The sequence below is a fragment of the Camellia sinensis genome, chromosome 7, assembly GCF_055761805.1.
Source record: "Camellia sinensis isolate YWXY chromosome 7, ASM5576180v1, whole genome shotgun sequence".
Lineage (NCBI taxonomy): Eukaryota > Viridiplantae > Streptophyta > Magnoliopsida > Ericales > Theaceae > Camellia > Camellia sinensis.
In genome coordinates, this window is record NC_138967.1 from 32155287 (window position 1) to 32168900 (window position 13614).

General features: G+C 35.4%; 1 protein-coding gene and 1 long non-coding RNA gene across 4 annotated transcripts; both read left to right on the top strand.

The window, feature by feature from the left end:
- The first annotated feature begins 3382 nt into the window (after positions 1 to 3382).
- Positions 3383 to 4908, top strand: LOC145795024 (uncharacterized). 2 transcript variants are annotated; one of them, XR_014335163.1, is made up of 4 exons: positions 3383 to 3986; positions 4446 to 4533; positions 4619 to 4733; positions 4837 to 4908. It is a non-coding gene; the product is annotated as an uncharacterized LOC145795024 (long non-coding RNA). The 2 variants fall into 2 exon arrangements; XR_014335164.1 differs by lacking the exon at positions 4446 to 4533.
- A 57-nt stretch (positions 4909 to 4965) lies between these two features.
- LOC145795025 (uncharacterized) lies at positions 4966 to 12076 on the top strand. 2 transcript variants are annotated; one of them, XM_082877690.1, is made up of 6 exons: positions 4966 to 5052; positions 5294 to 5673; positions 5778 to 5860; positions 6629 to 6726; positions 9643 to 9777; positions 9916 to 12076. In XM_082877690.1, exons 1-6 carry the CDS (start codon positions 5034 to 5036, stop codon positions 10029 to 10031), a joined length of 831 nt encoding a protein of 276 aa, XP_082733816.1. In that variant the 5' UTR covers positions 4966 to 5033; the 3' UTR covers positions 10032 to 12076. The 2 variants fall into 2 exon arrangements, with proteins under 2 accessions (XP_082733816.1, XP_082733817.1); XM_082877691.1 differs by lacking the exon at positions 9643 to 9777 and having other exon boundaries at positions 9916 to 12075.
- Positions 12077 to 13614: the final 1538 nt, after the last annotated feature.

Genomic DNA, 13614 nt, shown 5'->3' on the forward strand with positions numbered 1-13614 from the left:
CATCACATTTCATGTTTTTACATCTTACTTAGCCAATTAACAAGCACATTCAGCAAGGCAGAAAGGCAAAAGCAATTTTCATTCATAAATTGAGCATAAACAGAAGTCATTTTACAAATGAAAACTACCCTATGTTAGCTTCTGACACAAACAAACAGTCACAATTCTAACAAAGTCTAACAAAATCTACATACACAGAATACCAAAACAAAACAAAAAATACTTGCTCTAAGTCAGTCTTCAGGGTCAGACTCCAGCGGCTCAACGTCTACCTGCTCGTACGGAATCGGTTGCTCCGATACCACGTTAGCAGCAGCTAAGGCTTTGAGCCAACCGTGTTTGAACCCCCTGTTCTCGAACTTTGGCACTTCTTCTATGTAATTCTCCAAAGCCACATTCTTGCCAACTTGGAACGACTTGGAGTTCTCGGATTCGGCGTTCACCATCACCCTCCTTGACTCCTCTAAATCGGCCTCCAATTTGGAAATTGTCTCGTTGGCCAGTCTCAGCGCTTCGCTAGCACTCGCCCTCTCATCGGTGGTCAATCTCAATCGGTCAGCAGCTTTGACCTTATCTTCTTCAGCATCGGCCCTCACTTTCTCTGTCGTCGTTTTCATGGCCTCAGATTCGACTTTGAGAGAGGCCTTTGCTGCCTTCCCCTTCTCATTTTCCACTTCGTCCGTAAGAAAGCCGATCTGTTCGATAGCGTCATGTTGGCGACGACCAATCTCCGTTATCCTTCCCGCTGCCTACAAAATAAGAAATCGGTAAGCCAATATAAAATTTTCTTTTGATTAGTTTTTCACAATTACAAAGATCACGTACCAATATCACCGACTGAGCGGCCAATGCGATGGACAGTAGATCGTGCTCTGCCCTAAAGGTTGCTCTATCAACCGGCAGAGAAATGGAGGAGGCCAAGCTCAAGGCCGCAACCGGGTCTTTTACAACTGATGCATCGGAAGCAACCAACGGCAAGACCAAGTCCGACTCTTCCATTCGTGGTCGTTTATCCACTTGGTCTTTCGAGTAACCGGCTTCTTGTTCGACTGGACTTTTTCCTCCTTTGCTCCACTTGGTCCTGTTGATCGGCAACATGCTCTGTATCGGCCACATCAGTCTGAACCACCTCAACGGGAGCAGGTGGAGTCTCTTCCCTAACGTCAGGTTGAGGGGGCGGAGGTTCATTTCGCTCGGCCTTGGCTCTCCGACGGGCAGCCATTCTCTCGATATTTCTCCGTCTGGCCATTTGAGTGAGCGACTCACCATCTATGTTGTCAGGATACGAGTCGGGTATGTCCCCCAAGTCGGTGAAAATGTCTTCAAAGGACATGTCCGCTTGGCCAAAAGTGGATGGAGGATTAAGGTCAGCTTCGTTAAAAGCCAAATTTAGAGCCGCGTCAACCTCTTCCTCTGACCCGTCAGATTTGTCCTGGGGTGGTTGATTCGACTGCTCAGCGACCCCTTCAGCTACTTGTTCGTCTGCTAGCTCTGAGTTTGATGCCTCAAAACCAATCTGTCTAAGGTTCTTGAAGCTCGAAAAAACAAGCGCCGTAAGGTGCTGTTCACCCCTCAGAATCAGAATGTTATCGGTGACCAAAAAGGTAGTGTAGGTCGGCTCGTATCTCAAAAGAATGTGGGCCACCCTCCCTTGATTCTAAAGATTCGGACGGCTGAAGAACCGGAGTGCGGCTTTGATCTGTGCGAGTATAGTGTTGTTGGCCGAAATAAGAACTTCTTTCAAATCGTTTCCTACACAAATAAAAATGGTAAGTACGTAGAAGTTGAACCAAGTAAATATTTAATAAAATCGCGTGGGGGATTAAATGGCCACCTGGTTCGCCCCTTCGCCTAGGCACTAGATCTTGACGATCTTCGCCCTCACCGAATTCTCAGTTGCTACGAACAATGACCATGACATCATCAACACGCTAACCAGAGCTGGCAAGCATTGTCACCAGATGATGGTCGGTGTCCTTGGCCCTGAGGAAAGAGCGCCCCTACCGACCAGTGGATTTGACCAAGGCATAACAATGCCAAATGGTAGGGATTCCAAGGTTAAGCCTAAGGTGCCGGTTTAGTTCTACAATCCCCATTATTATTCTGTAAAAATTCACGTTCAGTTGGAAAGGGATTAAACCCCAATGGTAAAGAATAGCCCTCAAAAGTGGATGAACGGGGAAATGGACTCCGCCCTCAGCAATCGACAGGAGAGGAAAGACGATTGTGCTTTCATCAGTTCTCTATGTGTCTATCACGTTCTCTGCCAAGAGTGATAGATGGACGTCGTCAAGAATGAAAAAATGACGATAGAAACCAGAGACTCGGTCCGCCGAAAGAAGGGCTCTCAGATGTTTCACCATCATAGCAGGTAAAGTGGACACTCTAAATAGTAAACAAACAAGGAAAAGAAGTCGAAATGGAAGAGAAAAAAACTTACAAGAAATGAGGATAATGAAGAACGGAAAGAGGTTGTAGAGGGTGTGAAGCGAGGTGAACTGACAAGCAATGAGAAACCTTGTGCATTCGAAAAAGCATACAAACGAAGAGACAACATGGTTTCAAATCGTATTAAATGAATGAGGCGTACGAAGGGGTGAAAAATTGTAATCATGCCTAAAAAGAGTAGGCGTTTTGACACTTGCATTGGAATAAGGGAAACCACTATATTTTTTGACCCTCCAAAACCAAACATGCTGGCTAACTGACATTAGTAGGATGTTTGGGGGGCAATTGTGGGGGCCGAGTAAATTATTATGTAGGTTAGCTGAATAAATTAAAGAAGGAAATCAAATCATGTACAATATGACTCATAGCCTCGAGGGACAGAGGCCGAATATCCAGATCGGCCTCTGAATCAGTTGTAAACTGGGCCGAATATGAAGAGAAAGCCAAATGAGCGACTATCCATTGGACGAAATGTAGGCCCTACCATCAACATCAAGGACGACTATAAATAAGAAGAGCATCAACTAAAAGAGGTATGTGAGAAGAAGTAAGTCTAACTTGAGATATAAGCAACCAAGAGAGTATACACTGACTTGTCCATCAGAGTGCTAATTCCGGCACCCCGATCGGAGTGTTCATTCTTTTTCAGGTGACTAGCTGAGGATCACGAGCATCCTACTGAATCCAAAGAGTATTTCCGAACCACCTTCTCCACAATATTAATAGCTTGTTTTACTATCAACAGTAAGGTTCAATAATGATATGCGAAGATATCATCACATACTCAAAAAGGTAGCATCTGCAAAAAGAAACAAAAAAAATAATTATTTACAATATCAATTAATTTCAAGCTTACAAAAACTATAAAACAATTAATATTTATTTCAAAAAATCTATTTAATAAAGCACAAAGGTTTTTGAAAAATATATCAAAATGTATATGAGATACATTTTGATCTAATGGCTGAGGTCAATTCTAAGAATATATTAACGGTATAGATCATAATAAAGGACAAAATTTTTTGAAAATGTGAGATATATTCCCGCCTATCCACGTCTCTCTCTCCCTTTCTGTTCTCAGCCACGTCTCTCTCCCTCTGCCTTCCACCTACTGACGTCTCTCTCAACCTTCCCTCTTTATCTCTTTCTCCCTCTTTGTCCTTCGCCGCTGCTCATCATCACTATAGCCGGAGAGCGACACAGAGAGCGACACAGAAAGCTCTGCTTAATTCGGACTCAACTACCATCTCGCCCATCAATCCTCGAAACTTCACTCAACCGAAGATCCAAACCTCTCTTCACTTCTCTCCAAAAGATAACCACCACCACCGTTTGATTCGACGGAAAGCTCGGTTCACTGCGAAATCTGTGATTGATTCGGCCACGATTGATCAACTAGGGATTCCGGAATCCGGCAGTTTCGACTTCGCATCGGAGCTCCAAGTTTCGGAAACCCAATCAGACCGTGTTGGAAGCTCAAGCCAAGGTCTGCACTGAAGAACAAGCTTTCAAGGTTTTGGACACCATTTTGAGATCAGGTCAATAAATCTCTCTCTCTCTCATACCTTTTATTTATCAAGATTTTATCTATGTCGTATTGAAACAGTGTCCAAAATTGTATCGATTGCGAACCCGTTTGGAATAATATCTCTGACACTGTTTCATCCTCACCCAAATAATATCTATGTCGTATAGAATAATATACTCCAAATCTGTGTCGTATTGAAACAGTGTCCCAACCCAATACACTCCACTTTACTTATATATCTGTCTATATCATTCCAAATGCTTCTGGGGGAATTTGAATGTTTCTTAATTAGCTCATTTTGACAAATTTCAATTGTTTGCCAAATTCACTCTTACTTATGTTGGAGGCTGCATAACTCAATAATAAGGGCATAGTTGAGCTCGGTAATCTTTTGTTTTTGGGATAAGATTGAGAGCTAAGTAATTAATGAATCACTTTCTAAAGAGCTGCCTAATGCCATTAATTTCAGGTTGGCAGTGTGTTTTTGTCTACCCATTTTCCAAAATTTCAAATTCAGTAAACTCTGTGTGGATATAAATGAAAAGGAAACTTTTGAGGTATACAGCAAACCATAATCATTGGTCATAATGCATGTTCAACCTTCAATTGGTCTATGTAATCATAGTTTTATTTAATTGATAGAGGGAGCTTCAAAATCTGGAAGATGAACAAAATAACCGTGTTCGTGGCTTTCGAGAGGTGATCGATTTGATTTCTACTTCTCAGAAACCTGTTGTTGCCCACAACTCACTTAGTGGTCTGTCTCTTGAATGAACAGCTTTCAGTCAATTTAAACTATACTGGCCAACCTATTTCCTTACATTTATTGATTTTCCACTCCTAGTTTTTCCTTGGTGCAGATTTTACATTCATTTATTCAAAATTCCTTTCCTCACTACCTTCTAGCATGGATGAGTTCAGGTGTTCTGTGCATTTGGTTTTCCCCCACATACTTGATGTCAGCCATCTGATGAAGGAAATTGGCCTTATGAAAAAGGTGACCAACTTACCTGCAGCTATTTTGTCTTTAAAAAGACGGTTTTTTGCGCCTATTGATATGAAGATTTCTCACCAAGGCAAGTCACTCTTACATACTTGCCTCTCATGCTCACAGCATGATCTGTTTTAAGTAGTATATTGATTGGAAAATGCCTTCATGATTGGTTCTCTCAGTGACATGGAAAACCAGGGTATTTGCCAATATAGTTTCTATCATCTTTGGAGAATTGAAATTGCTGCTAATTAATTGTATCTGATGTTTCACGAGGTAAACAGTAATTTAATGTTCCATTAACTGGCCAAGTTTCAATCTTTCAGATGATGCAAGCGAGAGCAATATCCATGGCCATGATGTTCTGAGGATAAGTGAATTGTTTGCTAAACTGTGCACTATTCTGAAAATTGCCCCTGTAACTCACGAGGATGAAAATGGCCATTTGCCTTCTGTACTTGAAGACTATACAAACATTTTCAATCCTTGCTCCACAAGTTCCCAAGACCACACTATTGATGAGGATGTCTCGGTTTGGACAGACAACAGAAGAAAAGTTGACAGTAAGGATTTGGTTTTCTTGTGGGGATTTAGAGGTGGGATGTCTGCCAGAACACTCAAGAAACTTCTCCATGATTCCCGTGATGTGTTCTCTGAAGAATTTGATGTTCAACTGCTGGATAAGAGTTACTTAGATGTATTTAAGGTGTTGGATTGATATGCATTTGTGCTTATAGCATATTATTCTATTTCAATTGTGTCAGACATTGTTCTAGAAATAACCTTATTTTTCATCCTCTAATTGTGTAGGTGAGGATGAAGAAGGGGAAGGCATTGTCTTGCAATCACGGTATCCGTGGGAAGGAAGTGACCGAGATTATGATTACGAGGAGGTATGTTTTATGTTTTATGTTTACTGTTATGAGAGACAATTTTTATGTTTTTCCAAAAATTCTGCTCAATATGTTTTTCCAATAATAAAATGTATGAGAGACATATTTCATTTGGATGGCTCAGATGAATCTAAGTGTATATCACTGGTTTAGATCAATTGGTGGTTCCCACCCAACACTTTCTCCCTGATTTGCCTGTATATCTACCCTGTGTATATCAATGATTTGCCTGCGTATCTACCCTCTGTCTCTCCATACTCTCTGTCTTCACATACCCTTTATCTACCTTCCCTCTCTATCTTCCTCTCTGCACTGACTCTTCCTCAGTATCTACCTTTCCTCTCTATCTCCCTCTCTGTCTCCCCATTGCCGAATTCCTTGCTCTGTTTCAATCTTCTGGGTGTGTTTTTGGGTTTACCTGCTGGGTTCAGTGGGTCTGAAGTCATGACTTTAATGAAAACATGACTTTAATGGGTTTATTGAACTGCTGGGCTTTTAACTACTGGGTTTATTGAAGAAAAGTATCTTATTGTGTTGAAATGTATTTTGAAGTATCTACTGTTGAAAAGTATCAATATGTTCAATATGTATCTTATTGTGAAGAAAAGTATCTACTGTTGGAAAAGTATTTTGCTAATTCAATATGTTCTTCTTCTAAAATGTTCTATTGAACTGCTGGGTCTTCTTCTAAAATGTTCTATTTTGCTAATTCAATATGTTCTATTGAACTGCTGGGTCTTCTTCTTGAATTTTTTTTTCCTCTCTCAGCTTTTGCCTTCATCAGAGCTTACTTCGACTGTGGATCACTCTGACCACTCTCACCGTTGTTCACTCCGGCTGCGACGTCACTTCCGCTGCTCGGCTGGGTTAGTTTATTGCTTTGCCTTCATGAAAAAGAAGAATCATAAATGTGTTAGTTTTTTTCAAGTTGACTCTGTTTTTTATCACAAAAATCAGTTATTGCTTTGCTATGTTTTTTACTAATTTTTGTCTCTCCTCCTTTCTCTCAGTGTGTTGGGCCTATGCTATAGATTTTTTGAATTCCTGCTGTCAGACATGAGATTTTTTCAGTGTGTTGGTCCATGTCAAAAATGTTTCATCGATTGCATCCAAACCAAAAAAAAAGACATATAGTGAGCACTGTTCTGCATCAAAAGTTTGTTAGTACCCATTACCAAACACTACAAAATAAAGACATAGTATGCATTAAAAGTTTTACATTATAAATATTTTGCTGTGTAAAATACTTTACATCCAAAATAATGTGTGGGGTTTTTAAATAATGAGCACTGTTCTGCATCAATAGCCTTCAGAATATCCAAATCTGATTTTTGTTTTGTTTGGGTTGTGCCTGAGTTTCATTCTAAGGTTTTCTTTATTCTGTTCCTTTATTTGCACTCCCCTATGGGAGTTAATAATCTTCGCATAATCCCAAAGCTTGAGAAAATTTCATTGTGCCTATTTGGTTAGCTTTTCATTGAATTGGAATATTTTTGAAGAAGAATTCCCATTAATGTAAGGGATGCCTTTCATGTTTTGCTGATTTGAAGAGAAAACTTAAATTTTTGGACGTGTATTGAATTTGATAGTAAATCCTTAGAAGAATCATAAATGGTATGGACTCTAAAAGAAAGATTGAAAATGCAAGCACAGAGTTCGCTAGGCATGTAGAATTTGGCTGATTACATTTGGCATAAGTGTGTTGGTCTGTCTTGACCAACAAATTTCGACGTAATCATAAGTGTGTTGCTGCATTTGAAAATCTTGCTCGCAATTTTTTATGTATTTGGCAAATTTCATCTTCTAAAATGTTCTTTTAAACTGTGGAATTGTATCTATCATTATTATGGGGACATGGACCAACCCCATCATCTCCACCCTGCATTTTCAATGTGTTTACTTCCAATATTTAGCCATTAATTTGGTTTTTTCAGAGTCATAGCAACTCCCTTTTTTTCAGAGTCATGTTAATAATTTTTAAGTTATTTACAGAACCAAACAAGCATTAGACATGCAGAAGTATAGCATGGGCCAGTGAGTGTGAGGTCCGTGTCCATGCAGTGTTATTTGTTCGAAATTTGCTGTTTCAGTTGTTACGGGACTCAATTTGGGAAAAACAACCCAAAGAATCTATTGTTAACAAACAGATTCTGCTTCTGCTATGTTATATATATATATATATATATATTTGTTCAAAATCTGTTGTGCATTTATAAAATTTTAATTTTTTTTTTCAAAATCTGTTCTTGAAATTCTGTTTTTCAAACATGGATACTTCTTACAAGTTAATAATTTTGTTATGAGTACAAAATATAAATTAACAATTGTGTTATGAGTACAAAATATAAATTAACAGTTTCACAAAATATTAAAATTAATATGCATTTTTTGTTAAATTATTTTGTTGTTCAAGTATTTTCCCGCTTTTTGGGCAAAACAAACCAGAGAATTTGTTGTTATCCCTGAAACATGGATGTTCTGATATGTTTTTTTTTTCAAAATCTATTGTGCAATTATATATATATTTTTTCTTTCAAAATCTGTTCTTCAAACATAGATGCTTCTTACAATGTAATAATTTTCTTATGAGTACAAAATATAAATTAACAGTTTTCAAAAATATTAAATTTAATATACAATTTTTGTTAAATTAATTAGTTGTTCAATTTTTTTTCCGCACTTTTTGGGCAAAACAACCCAGCCAATTTGTTGTTATCCCTCAAACTTGGATGCTCCTGATATGTTTTTATATTTATTTTTATTTTTTAAAATTTGTTGTGCATTTATAAATTTTTCTTTTTTTTTTTCCCCTTCAAAATCTGTTCTTCAAGCAGGATGCTTCTTACATTTTAATAATGTTATTCTAAGTGCATTAAATAAATTACCAGTTTCCAAATAATTTTTTTTGTTAAATTAAGGGTAAATTACAAACATACCCCTGAGGTTTACTCAAATTATAAATTACTTCCTGTAGTTTTAGAAATTACATTATGCCCTTTTAAGGTTTCTAATTTCATAACAAATAGGTTATTTTCAAGTTAATTAACAGTTTTTAATAATGTTAAAATTTTATTTCAATTAATAATTCAGATAATTTTATTATGGTATAGATGAACAGTTAGAAATTTCACTTTTTCAATTAATTTTGTTAAATAAAAAATTCTGACAGGGAGGTATTTATAATTTTCTAAACCACAAGGGACATTTCGTATTTTAAGTAAATCTCAGAAGATGTATTTGTAATTTATCCTTAAATTAATTAGTTGTTCAACTTTTTCGCACTTTTTAGACAAAACAATTCACCTAAGTAGAGCATGGCCCTCTTTCAGAGGTGTGTTGAACTTTATTTCCTCCGTGCTTTGAATCTCAAACTTTTTATATTTTTTTAGTTTCTTCATATATTCTCTCTATATGATTTTTTTGTTAAAAAATATTGCAACTTCTCTTTAAAAGTTACTCGGTCTTCTTATTTAATATTAATAAAGAGTTTACACACAAAATAAAAAAATAAAAAATGCCTCCAATTTTGAAAATAAATGCAATGAAAATGCCTCTATTTTGAAAATAAATGCCTCTATTTTGAGGGGATTGAAAATAAACATTCATCTCTAATTTTAATTATATAAATGTCTCTGTTTATGAGAGAGTAAAATAATATTTGTTTATAATTAAAAAAAGTCCATTAAACCAGTGAATAAAAAACAGGGCAAATATTGATCATTAGATGAATATTCAATTAATTGAATTTTTGAATGATATTTGAATGATACACCATGCAACAGATTTGGATGATATAGATATATGGAAAAGAAATTCTGCACAGACTTTAACCAATTCTGCAAAGAAATTCAGACAAATCTATAGTATTTATATTCAGACAAATTCTGCACAGACCAATATTTGGATTTTGTATTCGGGTAATTGAAAACATGACTTCAGTATTCTCTCATTTTTATCTTAATTGAAAACATGACTTTAGTATTCTCTCATTGATTCGGGTAATTGTTCTTCTTCTTGAATTTTTTTTTTCCTCTCTCAACTTTTGCCTTCATCAGAGCTTTTGTGGATCACTCTAACCACTCTCACCGTTGTTCACTTCGGCTGTGACATCACTTTGGCTGCTCGGCTATTCACTTCGGCTGCTCGACATCCTGCTCGGCTGCTCGGTTAGTTTATTCACTTCGGCTGTTTTTTTTCTGCTCGGCTGCTCAATGCTTTGGTAACGTTTGGCTACTCGACATCACTCTTTTTCCTCTCTCAGCTTTTGTTATTTCTTTTGTTATTGCTTTGCTTTGATATTGAGCCAACTGCTGCTCTCGGGTGAATTTTTTTCTTTTGTTATTGAGCCAACTGCTCTGTTTTGTTAAAGAAAATAGTTGCTTTGTTAAAGAAAATATTGCTGCTCTGTTAACAAAGTGACTATACCATGGTTGCTATGGTTTAGACTATATCATGGCTGCTTTGTTAAAGAAAATAGTTGCTTTGTTAAAGAAAAAATAGTTGATATTAAGCCAACTGCTTTGTTTTTTATCTCTTTGTTGCTTTGTTAAAAAACTGTTTTTTTTCTTTTGTCAAAGAGTAGTTGCAAAGGCTATGTTTTTTATCACCAAAATCAGTTGGCTCTGTTTTTTATCACCAAAATCACCAAAAATTATGCTCAATGTTATTATTACTGTTTTTTATTCTGTTTTTTATCACCAAAATCACCAAAAATTCTGCTCAATGTTTTTTATTCTGTAATTAAAAATTCTATTTTTTATTACTGTCAACTATTTAAATTAGTGATGAGAGACAAAAATTCTGCTCAATGTTTACTGTTATGAGAGACAATTTTTATGTTTTTACAAAAATTTTGCTCAATATATGGACGTGAGCATGAATAGATGTTATGAGAGACAATTTTTATCATTAGATGAATATTCAATTAAGTGAATTTTTATCATTTCATGCTCACATTCAATTTTTATCATTTCAAGAATATTTATCATTAATTGAATAGTTGGTCCAGATGATGATATGTGAGCATGCATATATATAGTGACTTATTGATGCTTCATATCACTACTACTAATTAATTATTGAAGTGATTAATAAAGCAGGCACATTTCAGGTAATCTAGATGTTTGATAGGTTGGGTTTGCATCTTTAGGTATTTTTCAATTCGATTTTCACAGTTCTTATGCTTTGAATTTTTCTCAAATAGAGGTCTTCACTTGAATTTTGATTTTGATCGTGAATTGTATAGGAAAAGGATGAATCTAATGATCCGCTTTCTAGGTTGGGTTTTGTATTTCTTACTAATGATTTCTTAGTGGTGGTTACCAAAATAAAATATCACTTGGCTGGTTTTGTTTTTGATTAAATAGACAATGGTTGTTTGCCTATGCCATTTTCTGTTCTGATAAGATTGCTAATTGTTTCAGTCTTTTTCCCGGTTCAGAATTGTTGTGTTGATTTCTGCCTCTCTCCTTCATAATTGTTGGCTTGATATTCAAACAGGTTATTTTAGACCAAAAATGACTTAGATAGAATATCATTTGGCTGGTTCTGTTTTTGATTAAATAGACAACGGTTGTTTGCCTATGCCATTTTCTGTTATGATAATCTAGATGTTTGATAGATTGGGGTAAATAGTATAATGATTTCTTAATGGTGGTTACCAAAATATAATATCACTTGGTTGGTTCTGTTTTTGATTAAATAGAATGACCATTTTACAGTGTTGCAATGATTCCTGTTGTATTTTTTTTTTTTAGTTACATTTTTTTCGATTAAAGGCATATAATGATTTCTTAATGGTGGTTACCAAACTATAATATCACTTGACTGGTTCTGTTTTTTATTAAATAGATAATGGTTGTTTGTTTATTCCATTTTCTGTTATGATAATCTAGATGTTTGATAGATTGGGGTAAGTAGTATAATGATTTCTTAATGGTGGTTACCAAAATCTAATATCACTTGGCTGTTTCTGTTTTTGATTAAACAGAATGATCATTTTAGTGAACATTATAAATCTTATATGTTTGTTTCTTAATTTGCATCAAGGCTGGGAGGAGTTGTTATTTTATTTGAGTTTTGAGTTTTACTTATGGTCATGTATTGCTTAACAAATATTCAAAATGTATTTAAGGTTGGAAGCAAAATGAATATGAATGGGTGTAGGTGAAGATTGAAGAAGGTGCTGTAGAGTGGTTACATACACAAAACTGATGGGACTAAACTGATATAATAAATGGCTTTGGGCTTTTGGACAAAACAAATGGGGTTTTTTAGGCTGTGTTGATTTGTAAATGATGGGGGAATTAAGTTAGTTAGAGTTTGTTGTTAAATTACCAAGCGAAGAGTTTGCTTTTTGAATTTTATTTAATTAAATTCTTTTTTAAATTTTCCCTCTAACCTTATGTGATCAATTAAAGGAAATTCCAAAAAGAAAAAATTGAAAAAAAATAAAACCCAAAGAAAATATTGATTGATTTGTGTAAATTAATGTTTTTATCAGTCATTAATTTTTATATGTGTTGACAATGTGTTGTGTTTGTTCATAGTGTTTGTATTGGGTAACCAATTATTATTTTGCAACAATGTTTGTGTTTAGTTTGAATTGGGTGGTCTATAAAAAAAACCTTTCATTAGTGTGACAATACATGTGTTTGTTTTGAATTGGGTAGTCTCTTTTAATTATTATATTGGCTTTTTTTTTCAGTGTTTTACAGGTGGATGAAGACTAGACTAGAAGCGAATGGCAATATTGACTCCCTTTTTACAGGCCTACATTTTTTTAAGCTTAATTTTTTCTTATCTCTTTAATGATTTTGTATTTATTGTTGTGTAAACTAAACGTGCACTTCTTTGATTGATGAGTGTTGGAAGAGTGGCAATCGCGAGAGCAGAATTTACACTATTTTTGGTTTCATCGTTAACAAACTTTGAAAATGATTGACGTTGTATAAAGTTAAAGATTATTTACAGGTTGATGCTGTGTAAACTTATATAGAGTTGGTTTGGTTATTTAGAGGTAGACATTTGGAGGTGTTTGTTATTTAGATTTTGATCAAGAATACCATTTTTGTATTGGCATGGTGTACTCCAAAGGGAGAACACCATTTTGTTGTTCCTCTTATTTGAAGTTGTGTTTATAATAAAGGGGATCCTCTTGATAAAATGTATGTTATCTATTCATTTTTTGTATGTCATGGGAAAACAGAACTTTAGGTATACTTGATTCTCAATGTTCCTAGCTTAAGAGAGAATGATAAATGAAAATTATTCAAACAGAACATTATTTACACCGTGCCTTTAGGCACGGGCATACACTAGTAATTTAATAAATAAGATTGTAATATATACATGAATCGAGTGCCACACAATGTATCTTCTATGCCAGCTTCTCCAATTTTTCTTAGACCTTAGGATGGTGTTTCCAAATGAGCATTCAACTTTTTCGCTTTAAGACAGACTTTGCAATATTCTGGCCCAATTGGAACTCCATCAATTTCACACAATGGATTGTCACTAATAAAAAGTCCCTCCACCAATTGGACTATTGGTATACGTGAACTATCCAAAAAAACTTTAATTACATCTTACAATGATGACAATACTATTAAAATCGGGTATTGATTGAACACATTCCGCTATAATCTAACAATAATTGAATAAATACAAAACATGATATCTAGCCAAATAATTGTCCTTAAACATAGACACAACAGCCCCTAGTAGTTCATGCTAGTAGACATGAAACAAATGTG

Coding starts and splice junctions, on each gene's coding strand:
- LOC145795025 (XM_082877690.1), top strand. Junction 5,861..6,628: donor GAGATTATGATTACGAGGAG/GTATGTTTTATG, acceptor TTCCTCTCTCAG/CTTTTGCCTTCATCAGAGCT. Junction 6,727..9,642: donor CACTTCCGCTGCTCGGCTGG/GTTAGTTTATTG, acceptor ACCATGCAACAG/ATTTGGATGATATAGATATA.